The sequence below is a fragment of the Dasypus novemcinctus genome, chromosome 10 (assembly GCF_030445035.2).
Source record: "Dasypus novemcinctus isolate mDasNov1 chromosome 10, mDasNov1.1.hap2, whole genome shotgun sequence".
In the NCBI taxonomy this organism is placed as follows: domain Eukaryota; kingdom Metazoa; phylum Chordata; class Mammalia; order Cingulata; family Dasypodidae; genus Dasypus; species Dasypus novemcinctus.
The window spans coordinates 86747015-86762853 of record NC_080682.1 but is presented as its reverse complement, the minus strand read 5'-3'; the positions used below and the strand labels follow the sequence as shown (position 1 = coordinate 86762853).

The following is a 15839-nucleotide window of genomic DNA, read 5'->3' as shown; positions in this document are numbered from 1 at the left end:
AGGGCTCGCTGGCGCGCAGCTTTTTAGAGAGACCTTGCTTCTAGGGCTAAATGTAAAAGGCTGGGCCCTTCTTCAGGAGCCGCTCTATAGCACAGTGGGACTTTAACCTAGTGGCCTACGACAGTATTCTTCATATGGCTTTCTGGGGTGGTGGGGTGGGTTTTTGATGGAAGTCAAGGGCATACTCTTAAAATGTCAAGCAGGGAAGCCATTTGAGCAGGAAAACCTGCCACGAGTTCTGAGGTGAGTGTGGACACGCATGCACCCCTTAGAACTTACAGAAGCACACGCTTAGGTCCTACCCATGCACATACATCGACATGCCACCCAATGAATGTTCACGGACTGCAGGGACATGTCACACACACTCATGCACACGCACACACTCATGTACACTCTGGCACAGAGCCCACTGCCTACCTCATATCCCACGTGCACACACAGGCTCTGCAGGAAGAAACATTTTATTTCTGCACCTCACTCTGCCTCTGGATTTTACTCCCTTAGGACAGAGCCTAAAGTATCTATTTAACAAATTCAATTACTCTGGACTCCTGAGACCTTCCAACTTAATTCTGATTGCTTTAAGGTGTCAGATAATTTGGGAACAAAGTGGGAAAAAGCAGCCTTAAATCCTTGAAGGGAAAAGTCTAGCTGTTGTCATCTCTGAAGTGGTAGCTGCTGGGTGCCACTTGGGGAGGGAGTCCTGGAGGGCAGGGCCTCGGGGGTAGCTTCTGGCCTCTAGGCAAGGTTTCCACACAGGGTTCCTACAGGACATGAGTGCGGCTGTGGCCTCGAAGGCAGGGACCTACTCCTTTCTGCTGCCTTTCCTGGGAGCGTGATAGGTGTGAGAACAGAGGCCCAAGCCCAGTGTCCCAGCACGCAAGGAAACAGCCCTGTGCTCTGTCCCCTCCCCCCCCACTCTGGGGTGATTTATTATGTCTGCTGTCTGTCCCCAGTGATAGTGACAGTTCTTGGAAGTTGACGAATAATCAGAGTTCACAGCCTTTAGAAAGCAGCGATGCTGTGCCAGACAGAGAAGGCTCTATTCGTCTTGTGCTCCAGGAACCTGGGTGGGGTTCCCTCTCTGGAGAGACAGGCTGGGTGTGTGCGCGCGCATGTGTTTGTGTGTGTGCATGTGTGTGTATGTGTGTGCATGCGCATGTGAACTGTGGTAAGCAGGAAGGAGGCTGAGGGCAAGGGCTGTGGACCCAGACTGTTTGTACCTGAATCCTAGCTCCACCATTGACCAGCTGGGTGATTTGGGTAAGATTCTTGACCTCTCTGTGCCTCAGTTTCTTCTGCTGTAAAATGGGTATGCTAAAAGAACACCTTCTAGGGTGATTGTGAAGGTAAAATGAGTTACAGTTTGTAGATAGCATCTAACACAGCCCCTGATGCTCAGTATATGCTCCAACTATCTTGGTTATTGTTTTTCCAGTTAACGGGCAAGACAAGGCAAGGCTGAAAAGCTGGGAGAGCCCGGGTGGGGGTCCTGGCTGTGGACCCAGGGTGGCAGGATGGGGCCCTCCCTCAGCCAGCTGGTTGTTCTAACACTTTCTCCCACTTGGTGCCTGCAGTCATGACACCCACTGGGCACCCAGAGGACCCCCCACACACACTGTTCTGGTATCATGGCCGGCGGGGGTGGCACACTGCTCAGTCCAGGACATCCTGTGGCCATCCACGTGCATCGTGGGACTGTGCTCCTCAGCAGCCCCTGGCCGGCCCCCGCCCCGTGCCCTTGCCCTGGGCTGACACCCAGCTAGCTGTCAGCGGGCACCTCTCCTTTCCTCCCTGCTGCCATCAACCCAGCCTGGGATTCTCAACCCCAACATGCCATGCCTTGCTTTAAAGCTGATCGTGCCCACAGCCAGGACCTCATCAGCACGGAGAGACTTTAAGATAATCTCTGTTGAGAGGTTTTTTCCCCTCCCACTAAATGCGACCCCTAGAAAGAAAGGGCTCTGGAGGACAGAGAGTTGGATTTCCACCCCATCACTCCCTAGCTTTAGATTCCTGGGCACCAGCATTTCTGAGGCTTTATCCTTTGGGAAATGGGGATAAAATACTTGCCTTTCAGGATTATGGAGATTAAGTAATATAATTAAATAAAATTTGTGAATTCAATAGATAAGTGTTACCATTCCCCTGACTGCTGCAGCTCAGGTGGAAAGGACCCCAACGTTGTGAGCAAACGCCTCCTTTACTAAAACCAAAGCGGAAGGCTCCCCAGGAGGGCGTAGGAGACCTCGGGGGAACGGGGAGGGGTGCTGGGGGAAGGCGAGTCTCCGTGCTTCAGACCAGGAGGCTCCCGGGACTTCAGGGCGGGTGCTCCCCCCTTCCCGACCACCGGCAGCTGCCTGCCCCGCCTCTCAGCGGAGATGCACAGACCTGGCCGGTGGGGGTTAGAACTATCCCCGTTTCACAGAAGAGGAAACTGAGGCCGGAGGTCTAGGGGCCCGCCCAGCCACAGCGCTGCTCTCAGCAGCAGGTGGGCGCTCGCCTGGCAGGTTACGTGTCGGGAGCCGGGACCCCCGCGATTTCGGCGAAGGGGGCGGGGGCGTGCCCGGCCACCGGGCGGGCCGAGGGGGTGGGGTCTCCGCGGGGGGCGGGGCGACGGGGACGGGCCTTGGCTGCCGCGCACTGCTCCGGTCCCCGCGCGGGCCCGAGCCCCTCTCGCGGCGCAGGGCTGAGCGGCCCGGGGGACGCGGCGGGGAGCGGGCGGCCCGAGCGGGCGGCCCGGCCTCTCCCGCCCCCGCGCGCGCGCCCGCGCCGGCCCCGCGCACTCCCGCCGCTTCGCCCGCCCGCCGCGCCGCGCAGGCAGCCGCTCGCCGAGCCCGCGGCCGGGGCCCTGGCGTGCAGCGCGGGCCTCGGCGGGGCCCAGCGCCCCGGCCCGGGAGGATGCGGCCCGGGGCGGCCCGGGAGCTGAGCAGGGCCCCCGCGCCGGCCCCCGCGGGCCCCGGCCTCCGGAGCCGCAGCCGCCGCCGCCCCGCCCCCGAGAGACATGACTTCCAAGCCGCATTCCGACTGGATTCCCTACAGGTACGCGGGCGCCGGCCCCCACCTTCTCTTCAACCCGGGGGGCGCGGGCCGGGCGGACCACCTTCCACAGCCGAGCGCGTGGGGCAGGTCGAGGACGCCGGGCCGGGGGTGCGGACCCCCACCCCCACACCCCGAATGACCATCCCCAACTCTGGGCGCACAGCTGGCCGAGAACACCTGGCCGGGCGCGGGACACCTGCACTCCCATCTTTCCCAGCTCTGGAGCACTGGGAGCGCAGGTTGGAAGTGTTGACCTTTGCTACCCCAACTTTGGGGTCCCGGGTGACAGTGGAGCCGCCTGCCCAGCTTCACCCCCTCATCCCCCTGGGTTGCTGGAAAAGGCCTTGGGTCCAGCTGCACCATGTGGCTGAGCATACACTGCTACAAGCCCGTCCTAGGCCCCGCACATCGGGGCACACGCCTGAATACTGCACACACACATACATCTGCACACGGGCACCCATGGGATGGGGGCGCCTTGGGCCAGAGGTGCTCCTGCTGATCTGGTCTGTTCACACACACAAGGCTTGGGTCTATGGAAACAGTTCCTGTGAACCAAGAGCACACTGCTGCTCGCGTACATGTGCACTCACATGTCCTTCTCCTTGGGCTCACGCAGGCACATCCCTAGATGTCGGTGCTCACACATCCCGTATTTGGGCAATACCGGACACCTACCACCCACTCACAAGTACTACTCAGTATCTTTCAGAGACTCAGTAATCTGGTTATCACTGATACTCAGGGAGGCACGCCACCCTCTGTTCCCAGGCACTGTGGTTGGTCCCGAGGATGGCTGGGCGTCCCTCCTGGGTGGGGGTGCGCCTGGGGGAGGGGACTCTGGGGACTCACACAGGTGCAGGCCTTTCCCCATGCACCCTACTCAGTTCTCTCCATTACCACAGAAAGGAGCTCATCACCATGGCAGCGCCAGTTCCTGGGCCACCCATTGGCTCCTTGGTTGCCATGGGCTACGGGGCTGTCTGTAGGCCTCCCAAAGAGCCATGCACATAAAGAGGGAGCTGGACTGCTAAGGCCACCACGTTGTGCCACACACGCCTGCTCTCAGGAAGGGACCTGACACCAGTCTTGACAGCAAGTAATTCTGACAGAACTCAGACAGCAGCCAAAATGGAACTGAAACTGCCAGAGGCATGGGCAAAGCAGGTCCTTCTGCAAACAGGCGCCTGTCACTGGTCTGGGAATTCAGAGCTTCTCTTAAGAATTGCTGGCCCTAAGCTCAGCTCCTGTGGGGGTTTCAGAGCTTCCAAGGGTAGAGTTTTTCTGCCCACCCCCAACACACACAAGCACATGTGCACACACACGAGTCACCCATGCAGACATACACAGTCACACCTCAGCCTCACGTTGACCAGGGAGACATCCCCCTAAGAGGCTGTGCTGACTCCGGAGAGCTGGCGCCCCACATGGGGCATCCGGGTGGGGGCACAGGTAGTTTTTGGAGCCTTCTTGGCACACGTGGGCTGAAGCCCTTCTAGAGCCAGTGCCGTTAACCTTTTCTAGACCCCATAGCAGAGGTGCCTGGGCAGTGCTTGGGGGCTGAATGGCACGCCAGTGCTGTGGAGGTCCAGATGGCAGGGTCGTAGCCACAGACTGAGGAGGGCGGAAGAGGTGCCACTTAGGGCAGGGGAGAGGGTGGCATGATTAGATCTGGCAAACTGGGCGCTGGGCCAGGCCAAGTCATGGTTCAAGGAGGCCTCTCTCAGAGAGCCAAGGGTTAAAGCAATTTGTAGAGTGAGTGCATGGGTTTTAGAGAAAACCTGGCTCAAACTGGGAAAGCTTAAGCCTTGCCCTGGGCAAGGAGGTTCCACGGATGGGAGTGGTGTCTAGGAAATGGCCCTGTCCTCCAGCAAGTGCCCATGGCTCTGACATTCTGCAAGGAATGATTTGGCACTCACCCCAGCCCAGGTCTTCCTTTATTCCTTTCCTGAGCCCACACACTCTGCTTGGAGCACGGAATCCTGCCGCACTTGTAGAGCAGCTTGGCACCCACGGGGCCCTGCCCTGCTTGCTTTCCCCGTTGCTCTGTCACCTGCCTTGTGACCCCTCCCTTCCTCTGTCTTTGCTCTGTGGTGGGGAGGGGATGTCTAGCTGGAGAAAGGCTCTAATCAGAAGTTGCCAGGATCCCTCCTGCCCTGCCCTGCCCTGCCCTGCTGGGGTCTTTCTGGGCATGCAGTGGGTCTGGGAAAGCATTAGACTTGGGGGTAAACTTCCAGAATGGGGAGATCTGGGCTGAGAGGAGGAGATTCAGATTGTCTCTGGCATTAACTGGACTGTTGATTGCAGTCAAAGCCACCTGCCTGTCTGATCACAGATAAAACTGGGGCAGAAGACAGGCAAGGCATGTTACCTGCAGATGGGGGAGGCGGCACGAGAGTGCACTGATCCCTAAGCTCACAGCCTGTCAGAACCTCACGCATGTCAGAACTGGAATGTGGCCTTTGGTTTTGGGGGAGAGGGGTCTGTAAATTTCTCGTCAGCGCTGCTGCTTTGCCTCCCTTGGGATGGTTGTACTTTGCATTCCCTGGGCCAGGCTCATTTCTTTGAAGCAGTGATAGCTGGTGATAATCTTGTGGGTAATTTCGGCTTAGTTTATAATGCTAACGGATTAATCTCACTTTCTGAGTTAGGAGGGAGCTATTTAGCTTGTGAAGTTTAACAACTGGAATACTTTTTTGCCTCTTTAAAAAATATAATTATTGCTGACGGATAATTTCCATTTCTTCCCGTTTCTCTTTTTCTTCGTTCTTGAGGCATCTGAGATGCCCGTAGTGCCGGGCTTTACCACCTTTTATGAGATGTGGGTGGAGCACCGGGGGTCAGTGATCCCTGGCCCTCAGCCGGGTCCTAGGCCTTGCCTGGGGTCTCCCTCACCTGGCTGTGCCCCCAGCATGACCTACACAGACCAGATGCCCTGTACTCTGAAGCCCTTTATCACTTCCTCAGCTTGGGGGTGTCCCCCGCACACCGGAGCGATGCAGGCTCCCCCGTCAGGGACTGGGTGCTCGCCGGGGCCCTGTTGAAGGAGCACAGCTGCAGGCCACGGAGCCGGACTCTCAGGCTGGAAGGGCCCTTAGAGGCCGTCTCGCTCTCCCCGCCAAGGCTCTTGCCCTCTGCCCTCGCTTGTCCGCTGCCCCCAGGGACTGAGTGTTCACGCTCGTGTAGCCGGCCCTTTCCATCCGGTGGCCGAGACTGTTAGAAAGTCCTTCCTCGGGGGAGCCTAAGAATGCTTCTGGGTTCTCCCTCCTCTCGGCTCCTTCTTAGGACCTCCCACCGCTTCCTCACTTTGCTCTGTGGGGAGCAGTATGGCTCCTAATTAAGATGGAGAGCGGGGCTCTCTCCTTTCCCTCAGAGGCGATGACTGGGACAGGGCTGCAGGAAAGGAAAGGGAGAGGAGTGCCCATGGCTGGTGGAGTCGGCCTCTGCCCGCCTTCACGGGGTTCCTGGAGCATCACACGCATCCTGGGTGTGGCCTGTGCACCCGCAGGGCTGGCAGTTCTGCCCCTCCCTGGGCCAGGTGCCTTCCTGCCCCTGAGCCCTTGCCTGCACCTGGGATGGCTTTGTCACACTGACCAGCCACCTCGAGCCCCCTGTAAACATACCCCGAGTCTTCCATCAGGCGAGTGTCACCCCCCAGCCCGCCTTCTGCCTGTGTGGGAAGACCTGAATTTTGGAACTCATACGTAGGACTTGACCTTCTCTTAGGTTTTAACTTGTCTCATTCTGTGCTAACTTTCCGAGGTCTTCTGAATCTCCACTGTCCAAGGGACAGGATGAGTATCAGTCTTCCTTTGTAAGGGCTGTGAGTTGGCTGTGAGTCCCACCTTGTCTTCAGGTCTTTGGTACTTCCGTTAAATAAGAGAAGCAGGGCCTGGAGACCCTCCTTGACGACGGCACCATCCGTTCAATAAACCCTTTGGGGAGGGTTCTTTGAAAGGTGTCTCATTTACCTCACTGGACTAGCATGCTGGGTGCATTGTTGCACCTTGCCAGCAAGTTATCCTTAGCGCGTGGACTCTCAGGTGGAGCCTGGCGGTACTGTCCTCCCTGCTTTTTCTGATCGGCCTGAGGACAGAGTGCTCTGCCTTGCTGGTGAACGGGGCTTGCTCCTGGTGATGACTGGTCTTCTAGCTGTTCAAACCACCTCTCTGTTCACCCCTACAGCCTTACCCGGGGTCCTCGTTAGACTCACTGCTCCCCAGAATGTCATTTCCCCCCATCTGAACACCAAGGTAGCTTTTGCATACTTTCAGCCTTATCGCACCTCCCCAATTTCCTTTTTGTTCTTTAGGGGTCACCAGCTGTGGCTCATGGTCCCCATTTGCATGGCTGAGCACTAGAACTGCCTTTGATGCTTGCTTTAAAAGAGCAAACAAGCAAGGTGAGGGGCATTGATCCTGGGGCATCTTGCCCTGCAGTTCTGAATGCCCAAATCAGGGCTCGTGCCTGAGCAGTTTTAATGTACCTGGTGAGTTTGGGACCCCCTGATGGAGTGGGGCTGGTCTATCCCAGGAGGCTGGAACTCCTGTGAGCCATGTGCCCCTTTCCCATCTTGAGCTACCCCCATTTCCACACCCTCTGCCTTCTCACTCTGTTCCAAGCAGCTGCAGCTTCCACTGTGGCCGAGAGGAAAGAATGAGGGCAGGGAAGAGGGGAGGACGAGGGGGGCATGGAGAGTGTGTCCAGGTGCTCGGCTCTGCTCCCCGTTGCCCTGGTCAGCTCCGGTGGATTAGCTGGAGCTTGCGCGGAGGAGTCTAAGAAGGCGGGGACAGGCTTCTCAAACGTGCTGCCCTGTCCAGGATTTTTCCAGCCCGTGGGAGACGTGCCTCTTGTCCCTCCCGCCCTTGTCCGTCACTCACAACCCAGTCGCTCCCACACAGATGTTGGGCGCTGTCTGAGTCCCCCGGGGCTCCCGCTACAAAGCTCTACAGACTAGTTGTCGTATCAGTAGAAATCAGTCCCTGGCTCTGAAGGCTGGACCTCGGAAATCAAGGTCGGCAGGGCCAGGCTTCCTCCAAAGTCCGGAGGTTCTGGCGGTAGCCGGCAGTCTATGTTCTTCGGCTTGGAGCAGAACACAGCCTCCGCCTGTCTCTTTCTGACTGTCAGGATTGTCTTTGCTTCCAAGGACACCATCGCATTGGAGGAAGGGCCCACCCTAAACCGTTTTGGCCTCATCCTAGCTAACAACATCTTCAAAGGTCCTGTTTCCAAATGGGGTCACACTCCCGGGACCAGGAGTTAGAACTTGAACTTTTTGGGGGATGCAGTTCAATCTGTTACGGGTGCCTTGGGGCACGTAAGTGGATGTGGGGGGGCTGCCCTAGGGAAGGCGCCGTTGCCCTCTCGTTGGCCCTGGGCAGAGGGGATGGACTGGTGGCCTTTGTGGACTGTGTTTCTCTGACACTCGTGAGGCAGTGGCCTGTGCTTCCCTCGACCTCCCCGGTCTGCCCCCAGCACGAAGCAACGATAAGGAGGGAGCCGCCCGGGTCAGCCTGCAAGACCATCCATCAGTGCCCTGTCTCCTGTCCCGTCTCCTGGCGGGGCTGCAGCTGGCAGCCTGCTCTTGGCAGGGATTCTATAATTGGAGCCAGAGTCATTAAAAAGCCATTAGCGTCTCCTCCGTGGTTAGCGTTTAGTGCTGCCTAGAACAGTGCCATCAGGGGCGGGCTGGAGAAGTGCCGGCGGGAAAGGGAAGTGCCCCGGGAGTGGTGCGAGGGTGAGAGGGTGGGGAGGCAGGGCCATCTGGGGTGGCGGGGAGGGGAGCTGGGAAGTGAGGAGCCTCTGGTTCTGTGCTCCTGGAGACAGCCACTTGTCCTTGTTCTCCACAGCGTCTGCCGTGGCAGGGTCTTTGTTCACGAGGGATGAATGCTGTGGGGTCTGGACAGGTTGTTAGAGACGCCCACCCAGACAGACTCCTCCCTGAGGGTCTTGGGCTCCCCGAGGTGTGGGACTCTTCCCTGAGGGTCTTGTGGTCCCCCTTGTTCCTTGGCAGCTCTCCAGGAAACACTGTGTCTTACCAGGAACCGGACTGGACTCAGCTCTCGAGCCTCCTGGTCTAGGTGGATTTATTGAGATGTCCCTGGTTGGAACTCGCTCTCCCAGGAACCTTTTTAGTCACCAGGCACCTGTGCTCCCTGGCTGCTGCCCCCACCCAGGCATGCCCCGTTCCTTCTGGCTGCTTGGACATTCCTAGTGGCGAGTGAGGTCGTAGGTGGCTCGTGTAGGCACTTCCCAGGGTATCTGAGGTTTCTGGAATTTCTTTGCAGAAGCCCAGCCCTCATGGTCATTCATCTTTCTCTGAAGGCTGGTGGGTAAGTCCATTCTACCTATAATCTTCCCTGGCAATCAGTTATGGGAGCTTGTGGCTCTTTTTCATTCTCTGTCATCAGGGAGTGGAAGTGGGGACAGAAGAGGAGGAAGTGATGCTGCTCTCATGGAAAGCAGCCTCCTGCTCGCACACACTGTGCAGGAAGTCCATGGCAGTGGATGGTGGCCTGTGGTAGGAAAACGCCCCCCATGCTTGGATCAGGACATCGGGGCACTGGGCAATGAGGGCACCATGGCTGGACCACTTCTTGTCAGTCGAGCAGCCCTGTGACCCGGTCATCTAGAGCGGGCCTTGCTGCTGTCAGCCTGGGCTCACCTGATGTTAGCATCAGTGCCATGGAAGGCGTCTTCTTAATGCTGCCCAGCCAAGCCCAGGGCCAGGGATGACCCAGTGCCCCCGTCCCTGGCACTGCTGTGTGACGATACAAGTGGCATGCAAAGCTCCATCAAGCTGGGAAACGGCCTTTCCTGCTGGCAGGAAGGGAAGCCAGCAGTGTCTGGCGGAGGAGGTCGTACGGGAGCTCCTGTGGCTACGCCACTGCCAGCACGACCGTGAGCATTTCAGAAAGCACCCCTTCCTCCAGGCTGCCCTAGGCACTGAGCTTGGCAAATGGAACACAGGTGGGCTTCAGGCCCTGTGGCTCCTGTCAGCAGGGTGCCACCGTCCCGGGCCCAGGCTGCATTTGTCGTCCTTCTCCTGGAAGTGGTGGGTGTGCACGGCTCAGGCAGCAGACCACGGTGGACAGTGGCGTTTGGGGCCTGGCGGAGGCACCTTGCCCTTGGAAGCCGGGCTGTGAGCGGGTGCTCTGCCCTCGCCTTAGTCACTTGGCTGTTTCACCCAAGCAGAGACGGTGGGAGAGCTGTAGCCCTGAAAGGGCCCCAGGCACCTTGCTCACCCTGGTACCTCAGCCCTTTCTTCAGAAGTCCTTGCTGGAATCCTCCGCCCCCCTGAGCACTCACCTGTACTCGCCAGCTTTCCCTGCCACAGAGCTCATGCCCTTTCCTCTGGCCCTGCTGGTGCCCTCAGATTCCCAAATGAAGCTGTGCTCTTAGGCTGGTGGGCTGTTTTAGGGAGACCGAGGCCCTGACCAGACACATGTCTGGTGGGAAGTGTTTTCCCACTGAGGGTTTGGGGGGATGAGGCCATGCGTGGTCCCAGATCACGGTCGGGGCTCCTTGGGGTGCACAGCAGCCGGTGGGGACCAGGAAAGGCCTTCCCAGGTGCCAAGTGGGTAGGACAGGTGTGAGGTTCTCCTAGGTTGTGGCCAAGGAAGTGAGTGGGTGAAACCAAGGCTGGGTGGGGCTGTGATCCAGGGGCTTCCTGCCACCCCCTGGGCGGCCCCTCAGGACAGAGATGCCAGGAGCCTAGAAGAGCTGAAGGGGCATTTTAGGTCAGTGACTGTTTCGGTTAGAAAGGAGAATGAGCTCAGCTTCTCAGGTGCCTTGCTAATCTCTTCCCGCCCTGCACGCACACTGTACTCACCTTCACACAAGCACACCCACGTCTCACACAAGTGTTTGCATTTATACACGTGGAGGTGTGCTCACACCGTTGGCCCCCAGCCCGGCCTGTGCACCTGTGGGAGGTATCCTCACTTCCTTTTAGGCTCACCTGCTGACAAAAACACCAAGTTCCTCGCAGGGGTCTTCCCTGGGGCAGGCTCCCGTCCACCTGGCAGCTCACCTGGTGGCCAGCCGCTCCCTGGGCAGCTGTGCTGACCTTGGGTTTTCATGGACTCTGGGCCTAGGTCTCACGTATGCATCTCGGACTGTAAAGAAGCTAAGCGGTGTGAGATCCCCACTCCCTGCTTGCGCTCTGCTCTCTTGGAGGCAGCTCCAGTCTGGGCCAGGTGGGGCTGCCGCTGCCAGCCACGGGGGTGTGGAGAGGCTGGTGGTGGGCGGCTCCTCTGCGTGATGGGTGCCTGCCTCCCAGCCCTGCCTCTTGGCCTCACCCTCCCAAATGACAGAGCAGCGCCCGGTCCCCTGTACGTGGGGAAGGGGAGCAGGCCTGCCAGCACCTCCACCCTGCCATCTGGAGAGCCCCGCTCTGCTTCAAACAGATGGGGAGAAGGGCCGTCCCAGGGGATCCGGCCTCCTGCAGGAGGCGGGGAAAGCTGCCCAGGTCCTTGGGTCTGAACCTGGCTACTGCCTCCGGGCGGATTCCCCTGAGCCTCAGTCAGGCCTGCCCAGCGGCCCAAGGGAGGACGTCCTCCTTACTAGGCCCTGCTGGCGGGGACAGCCTGGAGCAGCAGGGGCTGAGCTCCCATTTTTCTGGAGCTGGCTTCCGGGTAACAGCTTCCACCCTGCCTCCCTCAGACTGGTGGACCCAGTGAGGCCTGGAGCCAGGATGGAGGGGTTTGAGGGACCCAGGTGTGCTGGGGTGGGCTCTGGGCTATACCCTGGCCCGGTGCGAGCAGGCCCCGAATCCTCCTCTCTCCCTCTGCAGTGTCTTAGATGATGAGGGCAGCAACCTGAGGCAGCAGAAGCTTGACCGGCAGGTGAGTAAGGCTGGACTGGGAAGAAGGGCACTCGGCACTGGCCAGAGCCTGTCTGTGCGGGGACCTCCAAGGGCAGAGGACAAGGGCTGCCCCTCTTGCCCGGTTGATCCTTCTCAGGGAGAGGGACCCACCTGGAAAAAGAGAGGTGCGCTCTCTCCTTTTCCAGCTCAGCCTTAACCCTACCCCAGTCCACTAGCCTCTGTGGGGAAGGCAGCCTGGGCAACTGCAGTAGGCTGCACAGCTGTGCTGCGAGCCTGCTGGGGCAGCCACGTGGGCTGAGCGTCACCTCTCTCCTGAACCCCGAGTTCAAAGCCAAGGACACAGGGCTTTGGGGCAGTGTGCACTGTATACCTCATTGTGACCTCCAGGGGCCAGCCGAGCAGGCAGGCCCTTGGCTGCCCCCCCCAGTCCCCCCGCTGCTGGTGGGGGCGGGGGTACTGCCCCCTTGGGGCGAGCCCACCTGTCTGCCCGCCCTGTGCCTCTGTAGCGGGCCCTGCTGGAGCAGAAGCAGAAGAAGAAGCGCCAGGAGCCCCTGATGGTGCAGGCCAACGCCGACGGGCGGCCCCGGAGCCGGCGGGCCCGGCAGTCGGAGGAGCAGGCCCCCCTGGTGGAGTCCTACCTCAGCAGCAGCGGCAGCACCAGCTACCAAGGTACACCCACCCGCTGCCAGGTCCTGGGAAAGCACTGCTCTGGCGCAGGCCTCCAGGGCTTCCTGCCACCCTGGGCAGGGTGAGGGATGGCCCTGTCAGGGAGTGTCCAGCCTGAGCAGAGGGCAGAGCTCCTGTCAGTCCTGACCCAGCCCGGGTAGACGGCAGAGCCGGGAGCCTTGGGCTTCCCTCAGGCTGTCGTCTCCTGAGTGAGGCGCCCGGGCCCGAAGGCTAAAGCTTTACGGATCCAGGAGTTCAAAAGTCCAGCACGAGGCGCCTCCTCTCAACAGCCTGGCCTCCCAAGAAGACACCCCATGCCAGGTAGCGTCCTTGAGGTACACGCCTGTCCCCTCCCCTCCCTGGCTTCCCTGCACCCTCAGTCGCCTGGCGACTGGCCTGCAGGTCCCATCCCCGGCTCACAGCTCCCTACCCCACCCAGTCACCTCGCAGAACCCACCTGAGGGGAGCAGGGATTCATTGTATTTGTGGGGGGGTTATTGCACCCCTGTGCTCAGGACCCTCCCCCTGCTTGGGTTAGGTCAGGAAGCCCCACCAGCCTCCCTGAGCCTGAGAGCCAGGCTCCAGGGAGGCGGTCACTGCTGCCCCCTGCTGGAGCCAGGCAGCTGGGCAGCCACCGTCAGTCAGAAGAATGTTGCAGGTGCTTATCTGGTTTTTGCCTTGTGGCTTTTTTTTTTTTTTCTTCATGTACCTTTTTTTGTCCTTTTTTTTGGTCTTTATTATTTTAATATTACATTAAAAAAATATGAGATCCCCATATACCCTCCACCCCCCTCACCCCACTCCTCCCCCCATAACAACAATCTCCTTCATCATCATGAGACATTGGTTTTGGTGAATACCTCTCTTAGCACCGCTGCACCTCATGGTCAATGGTCCACACCATAGCCCACACTCTCCCACAGTCCACCCAGTGGGCCATGGGAGGACATACAATATCCGGTGACTGTCCCTGCAGCACCACCCAGGACAACTCCAAGTCCCAAAAACGCCCCCACATCTCATCTCTTCCTCCCACTCCCTACCCCCACAGCCACCATGGCCACTTTCTCACACCAGTGCCACATTTTCTTTGATTACTAATCACAATAGTTCATGAATAGAATATCAGTCTTTTTCATGCGAGGGAGCCTCCAGCCACACAGAGCTCCTGCTCGGTACCTGCCCTCAGGGCTGGCCCTTTCTGGCTAAGAGCCCCTGCCCCACCAGCTCACGTTCCTCTTCGGTTCCACTGGCCCAGCCCTCAGCGCACCAGGTCGCCTCACCTGGCTTTGGAGGCGGCAGCTGAGTCTTGTCCGTCTGATGCCCAGGCTGTGGTTGGCACACTGTACAAGCTCGTCCCCTCTGTGTAACTCCGCCTCCGAGGAAGTCTTTTTTTGTTTCTGATAATCAAGGTTGCCTTTAGGCATTTGCCAAGGCTAAGCATGGTGCCAGGTGCTTTACCTGCACTGTCTCCTTGAATCCTCAGTGACTTCTCACGATGAGGACATGGTGGGCTGCTAGTGAGGGAGGGAGCTAGAATTTGAACCCAGGCCTGCTGGATTCCAGACATTTTTTTTTTTATTGACTTTGTAATAATATTACATTAAAAATATATATGTGAGGTCCCATTCAACCCCACCCCCCCACCCCCCCTCTCCCCCCCCAACAACACTCGTTCCCATCATCATGACACATCCATTGGATTTGGTAAGTACATCTTTGGGCACCTCTGCACCTCATATACATTGGTTCACATCATGGCCCATACTCTCCTCCATTCCATCCAGTGGGCCCTGTGAGGATTTACAATGTCCGGTGATTACCTCTGAAGCACCATCCAGGGCAGCTCCATGTCCCAAAGACGCCTCCACCTCTCATCTCTTCCTGCCTTTCCCCATACCCATCAGCCACCATGTCCACTTTTCCCCATCCAATGCCACCTCTTCTATGTGGACATTGGATTGGTTGTGTCCATTGCACCTCTATGTCAAGAGGAGGCTCAGATTCCACATGGATGCTGGATGCAATCCTCCCACTTTGAGTTGTAATCACTCTAGGCTCCATGGTGTGGTGGTTGTCCTTCTTCAACTCCATCTTAGCTGAGTGTGGTAAGTCCAATAAATCAGATTGTAGGTGCTGGAGTCTGTTCAGGCTCAGGACCTGGCTATCACATTGTCAGTCCAGAGATTCAAATCCCCTAAATATATCTTAAACCCCAACATTAACTGCACCTCCAGCACATTAGCATGAAAGTCTTATGAAGGGAGATCCCATTTGAGTCCAGATTCATCACACATAAACACCATTTCCAAAGAGGGGCCATCTGCCCTGGTAGTTAACCCCATCGGCCATGACCATAACTCCCGTGGGTCTCTTTAGCCCTCAAAGGAACCAATATCTGGGGGTTGTATCTGCTTTATCTATCTCTCTGACTCTGCTCAGTTGTGCATGAGGGCAATCCTTCTGCCAGCCTCCAGACTCTTTTTTAGAAACTCGTAGCCATATAAACTCATTTCTCCTTTCCATTTCCCCCTTACTTTAGGTCAAACAGCATTTTAAAGTCATGGTATTTTATGTAGACATGGATATTCTGCTGATCCGCATTGAACCTTCCATATAAGGTCATTTTCCAGTTGCATCATCAGTTGGTAGTTGATAGTGGTCCCTCGTTGCCAGGGAGGCTCATCCCCGGGTGTCCTGTCCCACGCTGGGGGGAAGGCATTGCATTTACATGCTGAGTTTGGCTTCGAGACTGGCCACATTTGAGTAACATGAAGGCTGACATGGATTCCAGACATTTTTCCACCATATTATCATCCTGCCTTCCTGATAAGTTGCTTCATGGTGATTCGCCTGCACCCGGGGTCCCCTGAGAACCCGGGCAGAGGACAGCCCAGAGGCCGCCCCAGCTGCTCCCCGTAAAACTGGCCCCGGCCCCACCCTCTCCTGGCAGCTGCCTCTTCCCAGTTCCTCTGAGCACTGTCCCAGGGGTGGCGGGGGCACCCAGTGGCGAGGAGGTGCCCCCTGGTCCCGTGGGGCCTGACCCCTGACCCTTGAGGCTGCGCGTAGGGCGGGGGCCTGCTCTGGGCTCTTGGCCCTGCTAATTTCTGTCAGTGGTGAACATCTCAAGGTCCTGGAGAGAGCTGTGGGGGTGACCCGTGGCAGGTGCTTCTTGGGCACTGAACCGGGCCTACAGGAGGAATGCATAAGGGGAGCAGCACCTCTGGAGAGAGGCACGGAAGGCAGAAGGCGGGTTCTGGTTGCTAGTGAGGAAAGCAGGCCACCTCCCCTCCTGGGTCTG

At 58.2% G+C, this 15839-nt stretch overlaps 1 protein-coding gene across 1 annotated transcript in view; it reads left to right on the top strand.

Moving 5' to 3' along the window:
* Positions 1-15839, top strand: part of TUB (TUB bipartite transcription factor) — a 62154-nt gene that overhangs the window by 33326 nt on the left and 12989 nt on the right. Inside the window, 2 exon segments of the mRNA XM_058305790.1 lie at positions 11840-11891; positions 12379-12541. Of these exon segments, the coding sequence (XP_058161773.1) occupies positions 11840-11891; positions 12379-12541 (215 nt within the window).